Raw genomic sequence first — 22421 nt, forward strand, 5'->3', positions numbered from 1 at the left:
TATGTCTAGTCTCCTGCTGCTCATGTTACCGGCACTAGTTTGTAGTAGGAGTTACAAACGGACGAGAGAGGGAGAAGGTCCCAAGTCTCTGGTGAAAAGAATGAACGGAGTTGATTCTTGCTGAGCTCGTTCAGTCGTGTGTTCGTGCCTCTCCTCCCATGGGGCATCCTGCTTCCCCTTTTATAGGTGAAGGGGAAGGCGTAGGTTACAGAGAGAGAAAGAGGGAGAAAAGCGAGGGAGAAGAATGCCTCCGGCGGTCCTGTAGATGATGACGGGGATGGCTCCACGTCGTGGTCCTGTTCGTCACTGACGCTATATGCAGGCGTCGTCAGTCGGTCGTGGGGCTCCACTCCGTTCCGGCGGGCGGCGTGGTCAACAGGTACTCCTGTCAGAAGCCATACGGGGATTAGGCAGCACAGCGCCGGCACGACCGACACTGTTGGCGACGTGAGCCCCCAGGTGTCAGAATTTTGACCCTGGAGTCTTACTCCTAGACACGTAGTGGTTGGGGGCGGTATGGATGACGTCGGGCGAGACGGAGCCCGCACCCTCGGGGTCGGACGAGACGGAGCCCGAGCCCTCGGTGTCGGGCGAGACCTTAAATACATCTCGAATCATCCGGACGAATTAACGTTCGTGCCCGTTAACTTTCTTCCTCCGGGTATCCCTAATATTGATGCCCGACACGTAGAATCACTTCTCTGCAAAATACTCCTAGATTTATTATAGAAGTTGTTTTGTATGCTTTGCTAAGCCAACTTTTACTGGTACAATCGTAGTGTACAACCATTTGGAGACAAAAGGTACTTTTGTCTTGGTGTATAATCGTAATGTACAGTCATTTGGAGACAAAAGGTACTTCGTCTTGGTTTTGATACATTATTACCATGAGTATATGTTAAGGCACAAGAATGAAGAATCTCACATTGCGCAAGACAACACACACCAAAGAATAAAAAAAAACGCCGAGAGATAGGTCGGGTTTGGATTCGTTGCTGACTTTGCCTTGCCTCACCTCGCTGGGCAAGGCTAGCCTTGCTAGGCCGAGAGAGCCAGATTGGCTAGCCCAGGCTAGCAAGGGTTTTATTGTCAACACAAGAAGCAAGGGCCACCGAGCGATCCAAACGTCCTTGTAGTAGAAGCACCGGTGGCTTGCAAGCAAATCCACCGAACCCAGGAGGGGTGGCACCATGGAAGAAGATGCGATAAAGATGGCTAGAGTTTGATGGAGTTTTCTTTCCCAGCTCCCAAATTGTTTCTGGAGCAAGGTCTTAAATAGTAGACTAACCTATTTAGTGGCACCCTTCTTTAGAAACTATAAAAACAACAATGAGATATTATATCTATATCACAAAAGGAATGTATATAATGGAACAGATGACACAACTGTTACATAAATTTTCAAGCCACAAGATGTGTGTTCGTTGCTACGTACATGTACATTTGCTAGTACACTAAAAATAATAATATTGATTGAAACAATGGTGCATCCGATACATAAATTTCTAAGCCGCAATAAAAATTATTATTACTATTATGGTATTAAATAAACTTCATTGATTGGTTATGCAATATTTTTTCATATTAAACCTATCTGTTATATAAAATGGTGGTATTATTTGTTTTTAAAATTGATTAGATTCTAAAAACAATGTGCGCATTAATTTTGGGACAGGACAGTGGAAGCTATTATGAGAAAATTGTCTGTAGAAACGGGCCTGTAGCGTCTGGCTGGGTTTGGTTGCTGAGAGCACGAACGAGGAAAAGCCTTCAGCGGACCGAGCACATGCACGCAGACGCAGCTGCGGCCGCGGGACACGACACGAGTAGCCTGTGGGTGCGCGCACGGCGTTCCCGAGCATCGCATCATCACCCGACCCCGTCCGCTCGCAGCTGAATCCGACGACGACACGCAACAACGACGCGATGGGATCCCTTCGATGATGCGGACGCCTCCACTAGTCCAGTTTGTTTTACTGCACTGCACCACCGCCGTTTTCTACGACCAAGCTATTCTTGGCCGCGCGCGTTAACCTAAAAAACATTCGCTTCCATTTTTTTTCCTGGTAAAGTTAGTTACGCCGGCCTTGTTTACCTCCAAATTCGTTTTTTCACTCTCTCCATCACATCAATTTTTAGCCGCTTGCATGGAGCATTAAATGTAGGTAAAAAAAATAACTAATTGCACAGTTTAGTTGGAAATCACGAGATGAATCTTTTGAGCTTAGTTGGTCCACGATTGGACAATATTTACCAAATAAGACGAAATCGCTACTATTCATCGGGTTGTAATTTTTTGCAATCTAAACATGGCCGCAGTCCAAATTTGACCTCCTCTCTTTCACTGTCAAGTGAACATGGTCGGTCGAGCAGTGCTGGACCTCCGCCTGCGGTGCCATTTGTCAGTTGTCACTGTGCTGGCTGTCTTTCTGCACTGCATTGCGTCGTTGTTCAAAAGCACAACAGAAGCCTCGCTAGCCACCACCTAACAGGATAACACTTGCGATTCAAAAAAAAAAAAAACAGGATAACACTTGCACACACTCGCACGTACGGTTCCACTTCCACCCCTCGAATTCAATCGCCGCAATCCGCATGCAACCGTGTGCCGCGCTTACAGATGTGAGCCAGACCGCCCTGGCCCAGAACATCTCATGATTCAGTTCCTGCGCTGGAAATGGCGTGCCGTACGCTGAAGATCGGGGCGTCGGTTCATGATGCATGCTTCTGCCTCCGAGGAGTCGGAGATCGAGTGGACATTCCACATGATGATCCGGTCCATTTCCAGTCATGATGGGTTGCTTGTTCAGGAGACCACAAATGCGTGAGCTTTCTACACAAGGGCGAGCAGCGTTTTGCTCTTCGTCAGTGATCAGTCTAGCTGGAGTCCCGTCGCAGCAACTTTGGCATCATGCACTGGCCGTCCCCATCTGGCCGTAAAATAAAACGTTATTTCCAGTAGCTCATCTAATCTTCTCATATATAATATAATTGTTAATAAAAAAACAAACGTTACTATTACGAATAATCTGTGGGTCAGTTGAGATAAACCAGGAGGCTGTTGGACTGGCAGTGGATGACCGACCATCTCGAGATTTCAGACGACACGACCGGCAAAAACGGAACGGAGTCATCACTACCACGGTACCACCGCGCGTTGCCAGGCCGCACCCCACCGACAGCAGAAAATCCGCCTCACCGGCAGGGGGGCCCGCGCGTCATGCCCTCTCGATGGTGGGAGTAGGCATCGTTCTGTCTCGTGTGCTGTTGGCTGTTCGTGCGGGCGCGGCGGATCCGGTGGGGCCGCGCTTCCACTGGGCTGCGGGGCGAGCGGCACTCATGAGAGAGAGAGGCGTGCGAGGCCACCTCCCTCGCCATAATTCCAACCCACTGTTTGTGTGTGTGCCGCTGTAGCAGCGCGCGCGCCACCACCACCGTCGGCCTCTCTCTCGCTCCCCACCTCGCCGCCGTCGAGATTTCGTCTTCTCCTGGGGCTCGGGCAACCGAAGCAAAGCTTGGGGGAGGGGAGGTGTCCTCGGACAGAGCCGTTGCCCGGGCCGATGCCGGCCCTGATGTAGATTTCTCGTCCGCTTTGCCCGGTGCCAACGTCTCTTCTTCCGGAGTAGCGGTCCCGGCGCCCCCATGATCTGCCAGTTGGAACCCTTGGGCGTTCGTGGAGGAGGTATCGCTTCTGCTGTCGCCGTTCCGTTCTTCCAATTGCTTGCTTTTTCGTTTCGTGGGTTGCGTGGGGGTGGTTTGGTACTTGGGTTCGTGTGAATAACGGGGGACGTGGCAGGTTGCTCTGCTGGACAGTGATCGCATTTGGTAGCGGTGGAGGAAGACGACGAGGAGGAGGAGGAGGCCATGAAGGAGGCGCGCGAGGAGCAGAGGTGCCTTGACCCGCAGCTGTGGCACGCGTGCGCCGGCGGCATGGTGCAGATGCCCCCCGTGCGCTCCCGTGTCTACTACTTCCCGCAGGGCCACGCGGAGCACGCGCACGCCGGCGGGGCCGCCGACCTCGCCGCCGGGGCGCGACCGCTCCCGCCGCTCGTGCTCTGCAGCGTCACCGGGGTGCGCTTCCTGGCCGATCCGGAGACCGACGAGGTCTTCGCCAAGATCCGCCTGGTGCCGCTCGCGCCCGGCGAGGTGGAGTTCCGAGAGCCCGACGAGTTCGGCCTCGCCGGCGACCCCGCGGACGCCCGGGAGAAGCTGTCCTCCTTCGCCAAGACGCTCACGCAGTCCGACGCCAACAACGGCGGCGGCTTCTCCGTGCCGCGCTACTGCGCCGAGACCATCTTCCCCAAGCTCGACTACCGGGCCGACCCGCCCGTGCAGACGGTGCTCGCCAAGGACGTGCACGGGGAGGTCTGGAAGTTCCGCCACATTTACCGAGGCACGCCGCGCCGGCATTTGCTCACCACGGGATGGAGCACCTTCGTCAACCAGAAGAAGCTCGTCGCCGGGGACTCCATCGTCTTCCTGCGCACCGAGCATGGCGAGCTGTGCGTCGGGATACGCCGTGCCAAGCGGGTGTCCTGTGGTGGCATGGAGTGCATGTCTGGGTGGAACGCCCCGGGGTATGGGGCCCTGTCGGCCTTCTTGAAGGCTGAGGAGGGTAAGATGATGAAGGGTCCTGGTGGGTACATGAGAGGCAGGGGGAAGGTGAAGATCACGGATGTTGTTGAGGCCGCAAGCCTAGCGGCGAGCGGCCAACCATTTGAGGTGGTGTACTACCCGAGAGCTAGCACACCGGAGTTTGTTGTCAAGGCTGCATCGGTGCAGAACGCGATGAGGAACCAGTGGTGCCCAGGGATGAGGTTCAAGATGGCATTTGAGACAGAGGATTCATCAAGGATCAGCTGGTTTATGGGGACGATAGCTTCTGCTCAGGTTGCTGACCCAATCAGATGGCCAAATTCACCGTGGAGGCTTCTTCAGGTTTTGCTTGATCCCATGTCTCCCATACTGCATTATGAACTGATGCATGCTATTTTTAACTTGCTTCCTGTTTGGGGTTAATAGTGCTGTGGTTCTGGTATCTATGAGACTATGAATGTTTCATGCCCTGTGAAATTAACTGCTCTTATGGAACTATTGGTTCAATGTTAGGAATATGCATAAATTGCTTAAACATGATGTTTGCTTGAGGTGCTCTGGTTCACACTAGAAAGATGACCAGCACACAGTGCATGGTGCTCAACCGTTTGTAGCCCACATGAAGCATCTGGAAGCCTTCTACACAAAAATTCAATTATGAAATTGAGCATCTGAGGAATTATTGGGCAAAGAGTTAAATGTATCGTAGATCCATTAACTTTTGGTGGTGTGTCATCTAGCTCCATCAACTTTCAAACTGTATTTTTGGGTCCATTAACTTTTGGTGGTGTATCATCCAGGTCCGTCAACTTTCAAATTGTATTTTTGGGTTCCTAAACTTTTTAACTGGTTCACCGTAGGTCCATACCCCTTCGTTTAGCGAATAGATCGGACATGGCACGCCAAATAATCAGCCACCGTGGAGTAGGTGATGAGTCCATTGCTCCTTAAGATGTTCATGGATACTTATCTAGCAATAATTCAAATGTAGCAGCCGGTAATTCGTTAATATCCTCTGGTCTTAAATTTGGGACTATTATTTTTAAGGACAAATATATTGTGGACATGGAGAAATTTACAACTGTTGGACTGTCATCAAAGATATTTTATTGCGTGGAAAGGAGGAGAAAATGAAGCCAACAAAATACATCAGTACTAATTCTAAAGAGGTGGAGATCATCAATGGAATTTTCCCAACGTGATTAGCATCCTTGCCGTAGTATTTTATTATTTCCATGCATTAGTTTCCTATCCAGTTGTGACACACGATCTTTTATCTAGCATCTAGCTTTTAGTGCCTATGTGAGTCAAATTGGTGGCTGCGTTTGGACGTGTCGTGCATGTTAGCCGAATCAGGGACTCAGGGTCAATCGGTCCTAGTTGGGCTGGTGGAGTCCGAGTTTTGTTTGGGTCAGGTGGCCTGCGTGCCTGTACCTGTGGCCTTCGGCCTTGTACCAGGTAGATTAGATTGGATTTTATTGTGGAGTTTATTCCCCGTCGAGCCGCGGCTCGAGAAACCCTAGATGGTGATCCCATCAGGTTCTTCGTATTGAAGATTATTTTCGGATGGTGATCTTGTCCTGTACGACTGCTTTTTTGGCGTGCCATGTCAGATCTATTCGCTAAACAAAGGGGTATAGACCTACGGTGAACCAGTTAAAAAGTTTAGAGACCTAAAAATATAATTTAAAAGTTGATGGACTTGGATGACACATCACCAAAAGTTAATGGACCAAAAAATACAGTTTGAAAGTTGATGGACCTGGATGACGCACCACCAAAAGTTAATGGACCAAAAAATGTAGTTTGAAAGTTGATGGACCTAGATGATACACGACCAAAAGTTAATGAACCTACCGTGCATTTAACTCTTGGGCAAATATACCATCTGTTTGATTCAGTTACTTTCTCTTCTGGAATGTATAGTTTTCAGATTGTTAGTATGTTTCGTCAGTCTCTTCTGGTTAGTGGTCACTGAGATCAGTGTTGTCATCTTCTACAGCATTGTTTCTCATCTCCATGTATCCTATCATCATAGCTACGTTGCTTTTTGTGTCTGTTTCTGCACAATTTGGAAGCTGGTAAGCATCAGGAAACATTAGGAAACTTGATCTGCTTTATATGTGTGTCTAGCTGAAATTGAAATGTGGGGAGTGAACTCATTAACATTCACATATTTCCAACAAACATCCATTTATATATAGGTTTCTCAGTCCTGGACTCCTGAATCAATTGGTCCTTTTTTTCCAAGTTAATGACAGTACCTTACATTTGCCTATATGATCAATGCCTTTATAAGATTGCTAGCTGATATTTAATTGCAGCATGGCATTGTACATCCGTACGACAGTACCTTGAGAAAGAGATTGAGGCACAAGCATAATATTGATCTAGCATTAGTTTAACTTTAATACGCTACCTGTTGGTTGCTCATCTGTCCTTACCCTTGCATGTTTTTGTTTTCTTGGAATTGTCTTGGTACATGGCTTGACAGGCAATGTAGGAATACAAATGTAGGTGTCTTACTAGCATTGTTAAGTGAGACATTTGAAGCTCGCCTGCTTATATTGTCTGATGTTATTAATTATAGCAGATGTAGAAAGAATTTACTTTGAACACAAAGAATTTACTTGTGCAATTGGTACACATTTTATTGTTAGATTATGCTTCCTTTGTCCTTATTAGCTCTGCCAGCACCAGCATATTCTAATTGTGTGCACTGTCTCTTTTTTCACATAGTTGCAAATTTATTGCAGGTGACATGGGATGAACCAGATTTGCTGCAGAATGTGAAATGTGTCAATCCATGGCTTGTGGAGATTGTATCAAGCATTCCACCAATTCACCTGGGACCATTTTCTCCACCTAGAAAGAAGTTGCGGGTGCCCCAACATCCAGACTTTCCATTTGATGGTCAGCTGTTGAATCCAATTTTCCACGGCAACCCACTTGGTCCAAGCAACAGCCCTCTTCGCTGTTTCTCGGACATTGCTCCTGCAGGCATACAGGGAGCCAGGCATGCTCAATTTGGTTTACCCCTAACAGACCACCAGCTTAGCAAGCTGCACCTCGGTTTGTTCCAAGGTGGCGGTTTTAACCGGCTTGATGCTATCACTCCGCCATCCCATATATCCAAGGGTTTTGTGATCAGCAGTGCACCAGTCAATGAGAGTGTCTCTTGCTTGTTGACAATTGGCACACCACAGGCCACAGAGAAATCTGATGACAGAAAGAAACCCCATATAATGCTCTTTGGAAAGCCGATCCTTACTGAGCATCAGATGAATTCTAGAGGATCAAGGGAAACATTCTCCCCTGAGGTTACTGGAAACAGTTCTTCTGATGGCAATGTTCAGAAGACAGGAAATGTATCTGATGGTTCTGGTTCATCGATTTGCATCGGTTTCTCATCCCTAGGTCGCGAGGCTTCTGAACTTGGGTTAGAAGCCGGGCACTGCAAGGTATTTATGGAATCAGAGGATGTTGGTCGCACCATTGACTTATCTGTCTTTGGTTCATACGAAGAGCTGTACGGTCAGTTAGCTGACATGTTTGGAATTGAGAAGGCAGAAATAATGAGCCACCTTTGTTACCGTGATGCTGCTGGTGCTGTCAAGCATACTGGTGAAGAGCCATTCAGGTGAGTGTTTCCTTAATGTCATCACTCATCAGCGTTTATTGACCTTGTATATAATCAGTGTCTACTATATACTAGTACATTTTAACTATATTGTGTGTGTGTGTGTGTGTGACAGTGACTTCATGAAAGTAGCACGGAGGCTCACCATAATAGAGAGCACTGAGGGGAGACTGCAGAAACCTCTCATCGAATACATGGTGGAGCGGGCTTGATTGCATGACTGGTTCAGTAAGGCAATCTGAAGCTTGTGGGAAGACTGAGCTTAGAGCGAACTGCTGTGTTTGCATTTGTGTTTGTCTGCCGTGAAGCAGAATCGCGATGTTTGTCTGGTCTTGTGGAAAACCTTGGTGTACGGATTTTCATCTGTCGTGACTTGGTCGTTAGAACTCTGTCGTGATTTGTTGTGTTGTGCTTGGTCGAAGTTGATAAATAACCTCTTTGACGAATTAGCTTGGAATAAAGTTCGAGTTGTGTTAAGGAATGCCAGTGCCATGGCAATCCAGTTGTCATTGTCGATTTAGTTAAAATGCTTGTATCTGCTGCTGCAGTTTGACAGCACTTACCTCTGTATATGTTAAACTTATGGTTGTTATATGTTCATTTCATCAGCTTGAAAATCACCATACCTGTGGTTGGTTATCTGAGAATCACCAGACATGGAAACAGTACATGAGTAAAAATATTTGTTAAGGAGCTGACCTGGATTGTGAAGCACACATGCAGATCGCAGAGGATGCTCCGGTGCATTATGCCATGCGCTTGTCGTTTAAAGGACTGGATCCTTCACGTCATCACGTGTTTTACACGGGATGGAACATGGAAGTGCAGTAGTGGAGTCCCTTATTGCTACGCGTAGCCTGAATCGATCGTACGGGTCCATGCGATGCCGATGCAGTCCCGATAGCTGCACGAGGCCTAAGGTCAGGCAGCACGACTGCAGACGTGATGCGTGATCTATGGCTGCAATGGCATCAGACTACACACATCGATGCAAGTGTTTAGGCGTATGGGTTCCTTGCTGCCCTCCTGGCGGCCACAGGCATCTCCTGCGCTGATCCTGGTAGTACTACTACGTTCAGCCATAGATGTGACGCATGAACCAAGGGTCCAAGGCTAATTAGCTAGCATGAGCCCTCGTGTTCTAGATGACGCAGAACCGTACCTGGTCCTGGTTGCCAGTGCCACCGGGAAGTAGCGTTGTGGTTTCTGGCAATGGCGTCTGGATCTTTCTTTACGGTTGTTGATTCGTGGTCGATGCGCGTACTAGTTCTCCGCTTTTCTTCAGGAGGCCTCCATCCACAAAGAACCCGGGACTCTCCAAAGGCCGAACGTGTTTGGGCCATGTAGCCAGCTATCCACCGTTGCCGCCACAAGGACCACATTGCGCACATAATCACGCCCCTATCTCTCTCTCTCTCTGGACACAAAGCATTAGGGAAAATTAGTTGTGTAGCATCGAAAGATCACGATCTCCATAAAATACTATCAAAAGTTTGCGTCCTTGTAAAATACCACCAAAAGATTGAACCGTGAACTGAAAATAGCATTCCGTTAAAATAAAGCGACAGAAGTGACGGAACTAAAAGTAGCCTCCGTCACATCGTCACGCCCTTACGTGTTGTTCTCGTGGACACTCGCCGCGAACAGGAACGGCTCCTGCGGCACCACGTGCCGCAGTGCCCATGCTTGCGCACGTCCTTGCCGTCCCGGCTCTCGCTCCGCCCGGTCCTATCCCGCGCCGACACCTCTCTCCGATCCCGATCTGTGTGCATGTAACCTGCGTGGGATGGAGGAGGAGGAGGAGGGCCCCTGCAACAGGACGTCCTCAACCACATCGGCGACATCAAGGCGCTCGGCAGCTGCGCCCTCGTCTCGCGCCGCTTCCACACGCTCGTGTTGCTCGTCGACTCCGTCTTCATCCGCGTCGACCGCGTCATCCCGACGACCCGCCGCCCTCCTCCTCCTCCTCCTCCGCTGTACCGGGCTCCCCGCCGCACCAGGCGCTAGCTGCGGGCGCGACGCGTTCGTGCACATCGCGCGCGTCCTGGTTGGCGGCATCGCCACGCGCTCGGCCCAATCCTGTCCCTCGCCGCGGCGGGCGTCTCTTGGCGCTCCGAGCCACTGCTCGCGCCCGTCGCGGACGTCTCCCACCAGGTCACCACTCGTGCTCCGAGGTGCTCCGCTCTGCTACGGCGCCTCCACATAGAGCTGGCATTGACGATGGTGTGCTCCTAAAGTGGAAGGCCGACTTCGGCTCCACCCTCGGCAACTGCGTCATCCTCGGCGCCTCGTCGGTCTTGTCCAAGCCGCCGACAGGGCCATGGTCCGGCGGTGGCGAAGACTTCTTGCCACCGGCTTCAACTCGGCAAGGACGCGTGCTTTTGGCTGCTGGAACCTGCTAGCGCGGGTGCAACGGTTCTACGAGCCCACGTCCTAGCGCGTGCTCCTATAGTCCTATCTGGCAAGGACGTGCGCAAGCACAACCGGCGGTCGCTGCACGTGGTGGCGGGGTGCCACAGGAGCCATTCCTGTTCGCGGCGAGCATCCGTGACAACATCGTGTACGGGCGCGACGGAAGCTTCCGTTACTCCCGTGACTTCATTTTAACAGAATGCTACTCTCAGTTCACGGTTCAATCTTTCAATGATATTTTACGGAGCGCCAAACTTTCGGTGATATTTTACGGAGATCGCTATCTTTTGATGCTACACAACCAATTTTTCCGAATTTGTTCTAGAACTCAACCACATAAGGGCACTGGGTGAGTGTGTGGTAGGTTGTTTCGTCTTCCATACCGCAGAAACCACAAGTCCCAATTGGTTCTATGTGCCTGCGATAAAGACTGGCCCGACAAGGTATGCAGGAAAGGGGAAAAACGGAGAATGAAGAAGTAGAAGGGCATGCTGTAAACAGTGCAGAACAGAACCGAATGTAGGTGTTCTATCCTCTCGAAAATAAATTTTAAAAGAAATCTATTTTTCACGTGGAATTTTGAGTTGAAAATGTGTTTTTGCATGGGGCTACTCATCATCACGTTTCCGGCCTCGCGCAATTTCGGTTACACAATTCGTGCATGTGCATTAGGGTGCTACTATACTAGTATGACTTTTATTTTCAGTATAACCGAAACGGTAACGATGGGCATTGAGCGTTCGTCTGTCCGGACGGTGCCGATGGTGAGTCAGGACGTAGCCCAACAGCCACATCTTATCTGCTCATCCAACCGTTTAAAACAAAGAGAAAAAACTCCAACTACAAAGCCGCGATAGCTCTGCTCTCCACCGCGCTTCCCTCTTCACCGCGCCTCCCTCTCCATTGCGCCTTCGCTCCACCGGCCGGCATCTCCTCCGCGCCAGAGCACGGCAGCCCGTCTTCCTCCCTCTCCACCTCGCCTTCCACCAGCCGTGGCTCCTCCAGCGCACAGACCTATGACAGAATCGTCCAATTTAAACAAAATTAAGTATGACTGTCCTCATTAAACACGTTGACACGCGCATACCGTCACTTATATAAACCCGGTAGTCCGTTGAGTACCACGAAGGCCTCGATAAATCAACTTCACAACACAAGATCATACTTGATTAAGTAAATACATATCACATACACAGAGTTTGCAGCGGAAATAATATTACAATAGGGTCACAAGTAATTAATACAAGTTCAGTTTCAAATCCAATAGGTTAAAACAACGTAACTTTGAAATGATTATCAAATCATAATTTTGAATCATATTGCTAGCTCCGATGACACCCTCCAATAAAAGCATAGATGAGAAGCAAATACAGAATAGTTGAGCCCACCGGCACTTAGTCACCACCTTCAACAGACATAGCACTTCACCTGCAACAGGGTGGGATAAAATCCTGAGTACTCAATTGTACTCAGCAAGACTTATCCGACAGGAGAAAAATGAAGACTCCAAGGATATGCATGGTTTATTTGGTAGAGCTAGTTGGATAGCGTAATCTTTTACAAAAGAGCTTACTATGTAAGTCCTTACTTTCAATATTTGAGCATCAAGTTCAGTGAAGCCAATTATAGCTAAGTTTGCATCTATCCTGTAATAATCATTTGATTAATAAGTATCATAGTACTAACCATATTCAATTATCATGATCAACAGAATCATCATTTTTCATCAGTTACTATGACAACCAGAGCAAGGTATGAATTTCTCACTATCTAGGAGAGATAGTGATTCGAATCGATTACATCCAGCTGGGCAATCCCAAACACACACCTGTACGAGCCCACATTAGCTCGCGTGGGTCACCGTTCACTCTATTTGGCGGTGAGTCTGGACCGTTTCGCAAAACTCATGATCCTGCATCCTCACATGAATTGCCTGAAGCCCGAAGCCCGTAGCAAACATGGTCTTGGACCAGTCCCCTTCCTTCAAGCTCTCCTCCTAGCAATGCTAATGGTCCAATATACTCAGCCCGAATGAGCTAATCGGTTTCACAGTCAACTATAACTCGGGCCCCTGTTATGTGTTTGGTACCTTCAATCTCAACCAAGGTCCAACAATGAAGCGGTCCTTAAATGACCCAGACGGGATCAAAGAATACATGCCTAGCCAGTATCAACAACAACCATAATAGCACCGGATCCCATCCGGTCTCCAGTTATCCAGTATCACCTAGTTCTTTTCCATGATAGCAAATATAATCAACTGTGTCAGAGTAGCCACCTATGTCTCGCAGGCGACAGGAATCACCCGACTTCTACCGTTCTAAGCATAGCTAAGCATAGAGCGACCTATACATACTAGTAAGGATATAGGTATATATATTGTAGACAAGGTAAGACATGCAGCAACGGGTTTCAATTCAGCTCCTATACTTAATGCACAATATAAAATATAAACTCAAGTGTATTTTAAAAGAGAGGTAGGAGGCTTAGAATGCTCCGGGGTTTGCCTAGGGTTCAACACTAGGTCAGTGTTTGTTAGATGATATTCGCTTGGCGAGCATCTCTTGCTCGACATGTATTCCCGGGTCCTCCCATCTTCTGAATCCGTTCACCAACATCGCCTTTTGGTTGGTTTCAGCACCACGTTCTTCACCCTTTCGCATACATCTAGCATACCTATATAATATATGCAAAGATACAATGCATGCATATGAGAAAGAGGAAAACCAAAACATCACGCGATTGCAAACAAGGACAAGTATAAGGTCATAACAAAAATTGACCTAGGCACATGGATGAATAAAGTGCCAACTAAACATCACACAAATTTGTCATGCTAAGGTAGCAATAAGACAACACCGTAACATTTATCTATCGAGAACTAATTAAGTTTAGTATCAAACAAAAGCACTAGGGTTGATGTGGGTAGCACTAAATTTAGCCATGTCAATCTTGATCAAGGTTCTACTACTAAACATACATCATAGAAATGGCAAGATGGTAATCAAATTTTAATTCTTTTTACCGAGTAGGTGCATATCTCTTCTGTGGTAGAGATGGTAATTATTTTTAATTCACCTAGGCACATTAATTTTATGTATTTTTAGCACATCAATAGGGGTTCACAAAACACTATAGCCTGATCATCAATCATTTATCAAAAGGGTAAAAGTTGGGCAACCATCAAGTAGCATGCATAGATAAGTTTGAAATTGCATTCCTTTTGTATCATTAGCATATTCATCTTCTCCTACAACTAAAAAGAACAAAAGTAAGACAATTTTTTTGTGTGACTTTTTTTGGGGTCGCTCTTACACCGCCCGTGCGATCCTGTGAACAGCCGCACGTTCACCTGTCCCTGCGACCTGGTTCCGCGGCCAGGGATCGATTCCCACGCCACCCCTTTTCTCTGCCAATTCCAAAACCAATAACCCTCCCCCCACCCAAAAAAAGAAATAGAAAGAAACGCCTCTGGACTCCCAGTCTCCCTCCCGTCGTCGCCCTCCTCTCGGGCAAGGGGCGGGAGGCAAGAGGCAAGAGGCAGAGTGGCTAGCCTAGTTCGCCAATGCCAGCTCCATCGTCGAGGTCGTCTTCGTGGGCCTCCCCTCCGTCGATTAGATCCGCACCGCCAACGGGATCGCCGCCGAGGACCCCATCGCCTCCTCTCCCTCCCCATCACACCCGGTGCCAGATGTGGCGGTGAAGGACACTCCACCGTGCTCCGGCAGAAGGTTCGGTGCTGCCCTCCCTCCCTGCCTCCCTGGCTCGCTTTTTCTTGCCCTGATCCGATCCGCCCCCTGTGTTAGGGTTTGGGTGACGGGGTGGTACTCGATCTAACGACATGGATCTGATTTTCTTGTCGTCTGGTTGTGCAGCTCGATGGCTTGCCGGTGATGGTGCAGGCCGTCCTCTCCAACGACCCCACCGTGCAGCTTGAGGCAACCGCGCACTTCAGGAAGCTGCTCTCCATAGCTTTGCCTCTCTTTGTCAAGCTCCTCAACTCTCACACCGAGGATGTTCATAAACATGCATGCACTGAATTACAGGAGTTACTCTGTTCTGTATGGGACTTACGTAGAGTGATGCTTAGGTTCTTTTTTTTTCTATTTGTTTTTGCAGGCTGTAACTCAGCATATAATTTAAACTTAAAAAGTGCTATTACCTGTACAAAACAACACTATATATGAAACTGGACATTCAGGTTGCAATCAGACCAAAGTATATTTTCTGGCTTGGGTGCAAGTACTGATGTTGAAATTTAGATGGACATTCTCAGATACATTTTTTCTCAACATCACGTGCGTTGCAATGGGAACACATAACTGGTAGGCATCTGAGCTGTCAAACTTGCCTTGCTGCATTCAATGCTGGTGATTCTGCACTTCTACAGTCACACCACACTAACTGGCAGGCATTTGTTCCTTGGACACCGGCACCGAATGCATTCACCTAAAGAGGATAATCAGTAGGCACACAGACTGTGTCATTTTGTTTACATGTACTTTAAAGTTTGGCACGAGTTTTCTAATAGAATAGTCACTCTTTCTGTCACGTTTATAATACTTTCATATTTAATCCTCGACTGCATGTGATTTCCAATGAGGCCCTAAGTTTCATATGAAGTTTTTTTCCTAAAATTATATCCACCATAATTAATATGTATATCATGTGTTCAGTTCTATGATGCAAAGGTATGACAAGAAGCCTAAGTTTCATGTGCAAATGCAAAGGTATGACAAGAAGCCATAACAAATGTTGCTGTTTATTCATTTAGTTATTCACATTATTCATCGATAACTGATTCTGTGTTATGATTTCAGCTGATGTATGAGGAGGCAAGTCAAATAGAAAATGATGTAGTGAGCAACATAAGGACAATGTCATCATTTTAGCTGAAGAAAAAGTGATGGATTTGTTCAAGAGAAAAATGTGAAGACCTTTAAGTGGATTAGGACACAAATACAAATGAAATTGGCTTTGAGGTTTCCTTCATCTTGCTGTTTGGAGTTTATGCAGCCAGCTTCTACGCTGGTGCACGGTAGATGACTTACTGCTTCCAAAAGATAGATTATATACCAAGATCTTTACATTTATATAAGTTGATTGTATCATTTTCAGTAGTCAGATTTCAGCCAATCAAGACACACACATATATGTCAAAGTACGGATAAATAAGTTGTAGCCTAGCAGGTGACATCAGTTCTTTCCATCCTGTGATATATATTCCTTTTTGTTCCCTCGTCAGTTGCCGATGAAGTAAAATCAATAAATGCAAACATCATTGTTGTAGATCTATAGCTGGAAAACAACAAAGCCTAGAAGAATATATATGGATTTTTCAATAGACAAATGTGTGGAGTAATCCATCAAAGAAACAAGGAATATGTATATTTGTTTCGAAAAAACAAGGAATTTGTATACCAAAACGGTCCTAAAGTTGTACTACTGCAATTTATAGATTTATGCATACAATTGTTTTCCTGAATTTATCATCCCTCTGCAATACAATGATGACACTTGTAATTGAATAGATACGACCAACTGTCCAGATGATCAGCTCAACAGGAGGGTCGCGTGATAAGGTGGTGTGCATTAGCATCTGCTTTCGGGCTATGAGAAGTTCAGACACAGGCAATTGAATTAGGTTCTTCCTTTGGGGGCATCAGGTGAAGTTGCCAATTTGTTTCTGTTCTGAATATTAGCAATATGCTAGGTTCATTCAGAGTAGATATGAGATCTCCACCTCCCAGCTCTAAGGTTGGTAACTTTTGATCATTGCAGTGCTTCATGCTTTCTACAATCAGATATACCATTGATGTTTTTTTGCTAATTATTATCTAGGTAACTTTTGATCATTTCTGTTTTAGTTATTGTTGGTAGTTTGAAAGAACAGTCTGTGTATGAAATTTTGAATCATTCATGAATTAGTTTTAGCCTATACAATTGATGAAGCTCAGGTGCCACTCTATAACTATGCTTATTTGAGATGGAGAAATGAGCCGGAGACGGAGGCTCCTGCGATAAAGCCGCCGGCACCAGACTCTACCCCGACCCCTGCAGCAAAGCTGCCAGCTACTTTAGCCTGCAGTCGATTCAGTGATAGGGTGGCAGAGCTCACAGATCTATGTGGCATCACTGGTTGGCGGCACTTGACCCTTTAGTACCACGGCTATTGTGTGCCATCAAGGCATTTGTTGCCGGCTGCAGTCCTACAGATATTGGCACTCCATTTGCTGGTAAATTCTCAAATAATTTCTACTCACATGTGACTGGTGGATAATTGGCATGATTCTTTTTTACTCCCTCCGTTTCAAATTATAAGTCGCTTTTGTTTTTTTTTGGTACATCCATTTTGCTATGCATATAAATAAATAATATGTCTAGATACATAGCAAAATGGATAAACAAAAAAAGTCAAAGCGACTTATAATTTGAAACAGAGGGAGTACTTCTGATATATGCCCACTGATTTATTGGTTTTGATCTTGTTGCTAAAAAATACATGGGAGTTCAATGATGCTTGATTTGGCTATTGCCATGACGATTAGTTTTATCTATTTGAGGCTACAAATTTCAGAGTATCTGTACATTATATTTCACTTAGTGAGTCACCTTTTTGTAGCATTGATTTCTCATCGATGTCAGCCCAAAATTCCTATGGTCATAGCATATATTTACATGTTTACTGGAAAATGTCCCCATCTTTTGCATACAGTGATGAATAAAAAGTCACAAAATAACTAAATAAGAGTAATCATGATACATGAACTGCAGCCATTGTGCTGATAATTGTTTCAACTTTTATACACTCAAAAGCTTTCCTTGAACTGCAGCCATTGTGCTGATAAATGAACTGCAGCCATTGTGCTGATAATTGTTTCAACTTTTATACACTCAAAAGCTTTCCTGTTCGATAGTGATTAATTACAGCCATTCCGGCTGCAGCTGCAAGCCAATTGTACTACCATCTACATGTTTTGCTTGTGGAAATGTAGGGGTGTGTGTTAAGCTATTGGAGCCTGCTGTCTCTTTTGCATTTAGCTGATAGCTAAATAATAAAAGCCACTTGTTTTGCACTTGCATTTAGTGCTTCTACTTGGACGAGAGGGGTGGGCTGATTTTCGTGCTGGTGATGGTGGTTATGCTGCCTGTTACATACTGTTGTAGCAAAGGTATGGTTTAATGAAATTTTCACATCAGATTTTTTCGATTTGGCCATATTGCTCAATGGAAAGAACTCTTCTATTGTTCCTGAAACTGCTCACCAGTCAGTAAATTAAAAAAAAATCAGGCAGCAGATTGCATAGGAACTTCTGGATATCCATACCCATCTGGTCTCTGGCTCCTAGGGGCTCTTGTCGCTGCATCAACACAGGAAGGAATTCAGTGCTGCTCACAAGAAATTTTGCAAGCTTAGGGCCATATCTTCCGCCTCAAGGCAGGCAGGAGGTCGACGCCGCTAACTGATTTTAGATGCCTTAATTATTTTTTTAGCAAGAATGAAGGAGTGTTGTATATGGAATCTGAGCGTCCTGATGAACTATATAGTGTTTTGTATCCATACTATGCAAACATTCTATGAAAACAAAAGGTATTATGTATGAATCACTAAGATGTGAATATTCTGTTGGTCCTGATATTTGCATTTAAACAAATAAATTTCATTCAAGTTTCTTGCTTTGAAAGAATATATTTGACATGCAGTTACTTGCATATGTTTATTTTTTTATTATGGTATATGCACCATCCATTTTAGGCGGATGAGCATTATAGGGACCATGGGAACTTGTGTTGCGAAGAAATCATTTCTCTCGTTCCAATAATAATGATGTTAACCAGTGGGAAACAAAGGTAGCATTAACATTTTTAATTCATTGTAAGTCCATAGAAGATATAAAATCTATGGCCTGTAACTATAGCAAATTGTTTTTTTTCTTTTCTCACACAACTATCACGAGTACTTTTAGTGTAGCATGGCTGATAAGATAGATATTGTTGAAGGGAAGTCTCGAGCGGACGGTATAACACCCGTTGTAACAACGCACGGGTACGATCCTAGCTAGGATAATGTTAGGATAATGCTTTTAGATTAATTTGGTCTAGCTATGTCACTTTGTTTTTTGGATTAAATGACACTTTAACGTTGGTATTTAATTTTTATAGTATTATCTTATCTTGCGATCCGTGTGTTTTAGTACAAATTATTAGCTATCCCGTAGTAATGCATGGGCATGCTACCTAGTATATTTATATAATCAACAATGTACAAAAAGGAAAAAGGCCAGCTACTGTATAAATTTAATTCCTAGAAAAATACAGCAGCACACAAATGTTGTGAATAGCATATCACCTAAATTTCCTCACATTTATATATATACAAAATTTAGGATACAAACAAAACATACAATTTACTAGGGAAAACAGTACAACATATAAAAGTTGGCCAAACAGCGGAGATTATATGTTTCTAAGCTAGAGTAAGTCACTAGAAAACCATGAAAATTGGTTTCATGAATTTTTTATACTTATGGCCCAAGATATCATTTTTGGAAGCTAAAAAGGTATTATTCTAGGTGAATAAAAACAGTAAATAAAAAGTCATCAAACAGCAAATTTTATGATTCTAACATGTAGAGCACAACAAGACAAAACTAACAAAATTGGTTTCACCCAATTTGGATCTCCCTAGCTTAAGTTATAAATTTTACAAGTTTGAAATAAATTCAGAAAAAGAAAACAACAAAAACCACCCTAACTGCCGCTAGGCGCACCCGGTCCATGCACCTAGAGCGACTGACGCGTGGGACCCTCGGTCAGCCTGGCCCCACTTGTCATAGGGACAGAGCAGAGCCACCCGGTCAACAGGCGATAGCTCGCCGTCGGCAAGGTTGCCGGCGACGGGACCACCACCGTTGGACTACTCATCTCACTCCGCATCTAACGAGGTAGATTAAGGTGGGGCACTCGACTCCTAGGCTAGGCGGCGGCGCTAGGGGCGGCACGGTGGCACTAAGCCACGACAGCGGCCCTAGACTCGCCATCTCCGGCCAAGGTTTGGCTGGTGGCCACGAGCATGGGCTCCAGGGAGCTCGCACGGGGATCTAGTTGTTAGGGTTAAGGCTCGGCGGGACTGCAGTGAGACATGGCCGCGTGCATGGCAGCACGGCGCCCAGAGCACGATGACTACGCGCGGTGTTCCGACGAAGCCGATGCTTGAACGTACAACGGTCAAGCGGTTAAGCAATAGCGGTTCCTGGTGAAGCTAAAACTAGAAGGAGAAGAAGAAAAAAGGAGACAGGGACGCGCTGGCCACGACGAGCGCGAGCTCGGCGGCCATGGCGCCCATGGTGGCTGTATTGGGCCGGGAGCGCTCAGCTTAAGATGAGGCACGGCGCAGCTAGGTGGGGAAGGAAGGGCAGTGCATGGCACAACTGCTGGTGCAAGGAATTGAGCGGGGGTTGAACGGTGACGACGAATTTGATTGGCGAGCAGAGGAGGGTGGCGGCAACAGAGGAGAAAGAAAAGGAGGAGTTGCTGGCGTTAGAAGCATTAATTGGGCACGGCGAGGCTTCTCCTGGTTTGCTAGCGTAGCTCAGCCCCTGTTCATGGTGATGGTGTGGCCTAAACTGCAAAACGCCGAGAAGGTGGCCATCGGCGGCGGTGTAGCAGCTGAGCGCGCTGCTGCCGGCCGGCCACTGCTCACCGACTGACAGTGCCTCTCCCTCTCTATTTTTCTATCAAACCATTCATCCTAGGTTAAAACTCTATTACTAAAAGTTGTAGAACTAAAAGGGATCTCCAACATTGCTTAAATGAGTATCCACAGAAACTTGATAGTTTGGAAGGTTTTGAATTTTGAAAACCTAACACTGAAACTGAAAAAAAAACTGCATTCAGTTTACAGTGCTACAAATGAATTGATTTGCTACTTTGGGCAATTAATTAGTAGCCAAACATTGGTCAAACAATCCAACCAATAGCTCAATATCAAAGTGCAAAAATCACACCAATTCATAGAAGCAAAGTTGTACAAATTTTATTTATTAAAATTGATTTAATAATTCACCAAATATTGAACTTAATAACTAATATTCAAGGACTTCGAAAGATTTTTTTTGGAAAGCTAAAACAACATAGCATTCAAACTTGTGATCACTGTTTGAATAGGTTAGAGGCTTATTTAGGCTTGGGTCCAAAGACAAAGTTCGTTGTACACAAACTAAACTACAACTTTTATTAAACGCCAAACCTCAAAACTAAAACAGAAACCAAAGTTCTATATTGACCAAAGCAGCAACATGAAAAGGTTTAAACTAGAGTTTTAGTTATTTTTTTAGCATTTTCTTCACATTTTCCAAATATAAACCCTAACTAACTTTTGTTCAAGATTTAAATTAGAGTTGTTTGAACATGAATGCAAGGTTTAGTTGACATCACATGTTTCTACTCAATTAACAAAAGTGTTTTTAACCAAAGCGAAAATTATCATTTCTTATAACTTTTTGATCCAAACAACATGCAACTTTTCATGTGACCAGGATATGTTCATGATTAGGTGATGCACATGAAAAGACATGATTAAAACTACTCATGCACGTTTTGAAATAAAATTTACTTTTAAACAAAAGATTTTGTCTTTGCCTTTGAAAAGTTTAAGTTAGGTCATATTTGAAAGAATTGGACTCCACCTCTGTCACCACTTGTCAGGTGTTAAACTAAAGCTCACAATCATCCTTTGACTTGTTTAGATTAGACTTAATTCACTGCTTAACTTGAAATTGACACCTGGGGTGTCACAGCCCTCCCCCCTTAACAGAATCTCGTCCCGAGATTCATGGCGAAAGACTTTTCAAGGGGAGATAAGCATGTCATCTTTTCCAACAACTGAGATAACACTTAGCTTCTTACAACTCCACAAGAATGTCAGATGTAAGCTGTTACTTGGTTCCAAATAAAATGTAAATGACAGTAGCACACAAGATTATTAGAAATAGGACAACTTTCTGAACCTTCACATCCTTTTGTAGCTAACTTTATCTGGAGAATTTCCTTTATTGGCTCCCACGAGGTATTTTATATTCTAGGAAGATCCAAGACAACATTGTTACTTTGGGAGGAATCCAAGATAGCATTCTCTAAAGTACTTTGCCTTCGGTGTATTGACAAGAATTCAGTCTCAAGTAAAGGCTAGTAACTTCAGATCATCTGTTTTTCTAGCGAATATAGCATATATAATCTTTCATATTGTTTGAGACCATGAGGAGACGAACTTTGCGTTATGAGGAGCTGGTACATGCTTAGGCTTCTAGAAAATACTTATCTTCAACGACTGAGTGTTTATTCACCAAGTTTGAAAAAACAGTCCTCTATCAAACAGCTTGAGTTCTAATTTCCCTTACAGTACAGTTACAAGCCAATTAAACCTACTTGTTGAACTACTTCAGCATTGAGCAAATCTTCTCAAGATCAATCAGCAGCTCAAAGTCAGAGGATTTCACAACAAAATCCAAAATCTGTTGCGTGACACTTTTCAACTTATCTTCAATTGGCACTGCTATGAGTTAATTACTTAGAACACCTTGACTGCTCAAGAATAAGGGTCTGTTTCTGAAGGTCCTTCTGTGCTTCATCCAATAAGAGTTTAGGGAACCTTGTAATTCTTGCAGGTTACTTCTCTAATTATCACAGAATATATATAGCTTCATCCATAGCGGACCTAGTATATCCAAAAATTTTAGAGCTTCACTTAGACACTTCTCACGAAGGTTGGAAG

At 45.3% G+C, this 22421-nt stretch overlaps 1 protein-coding gene across 1 annotated transcript; it reads left to right on the plus strand.

The window, feature by feature from the left end:
• The first annotated feature begins 3365 nt into the window (after positions 1-3365).
• Positions 3366-8722, plus strand: LOC136527856 (auxin response factor 22-like). The gene is made up of 4 exons (XM_066520742.1): positions 3366-3682; positions 3797-4938; positions 7353-8236; positions 8352-8722. The coding sequence occupies exons 2-4, from the start codon at positions 3865-3867 to the stop codon at positions 8446-8448; spliced, it is 2055 nt and encodes a 684-aa protein (XP_066376839.1). The 5' UTR covers positions 3366-3682; positions 3797-3864; the 3' UTR covers positions 8449-8722.
• The last annotated feature ends 13699 nt before the right edge of the window (positions 8723-22421 follow it).

Source organism: Miscanthus floridulus, chromosome 1 (assembly GCF_019320115.1).
Source record: "Miscanthus floridulus cultivar M001 chromosome 1, ASM1932011v1, whole genome shotgun sequence".
In the NCBI taxonomy this organism is placed as follows: domain Eukaryota; kingdom Viridiplantae; phylum Streptophyta; class Magnoliopsida; order Poales; family Poaceae; genus Miscanthus; species Miscanthus floridulus.

Bases quoted from the DNA above. Each gene is read 5' to 3' on its own strand.
- LOC136527856 (XM_066520742.1), top strand. From the start codon at position 3,865: ATGAAGGAGGCGCGCGAGGAGCAGAGGTGCCTTGACCCGCAGCTGTGG. The intron at 4,939-7,352 runs GTTTTGCTTGAT...AATTTATTGCAG, and splicing joins CACCGTGGAGGCTTCTTCAG to GTGACATGGGATGAACCAGA. The intron at 8,237-8,351 runs GTGAGTGTTTCC...TGTGTGTGACAG, and splicing joins ACTGGTGAAGAGCCATTCAG to TGACTTCATGAAAGTAGCAC.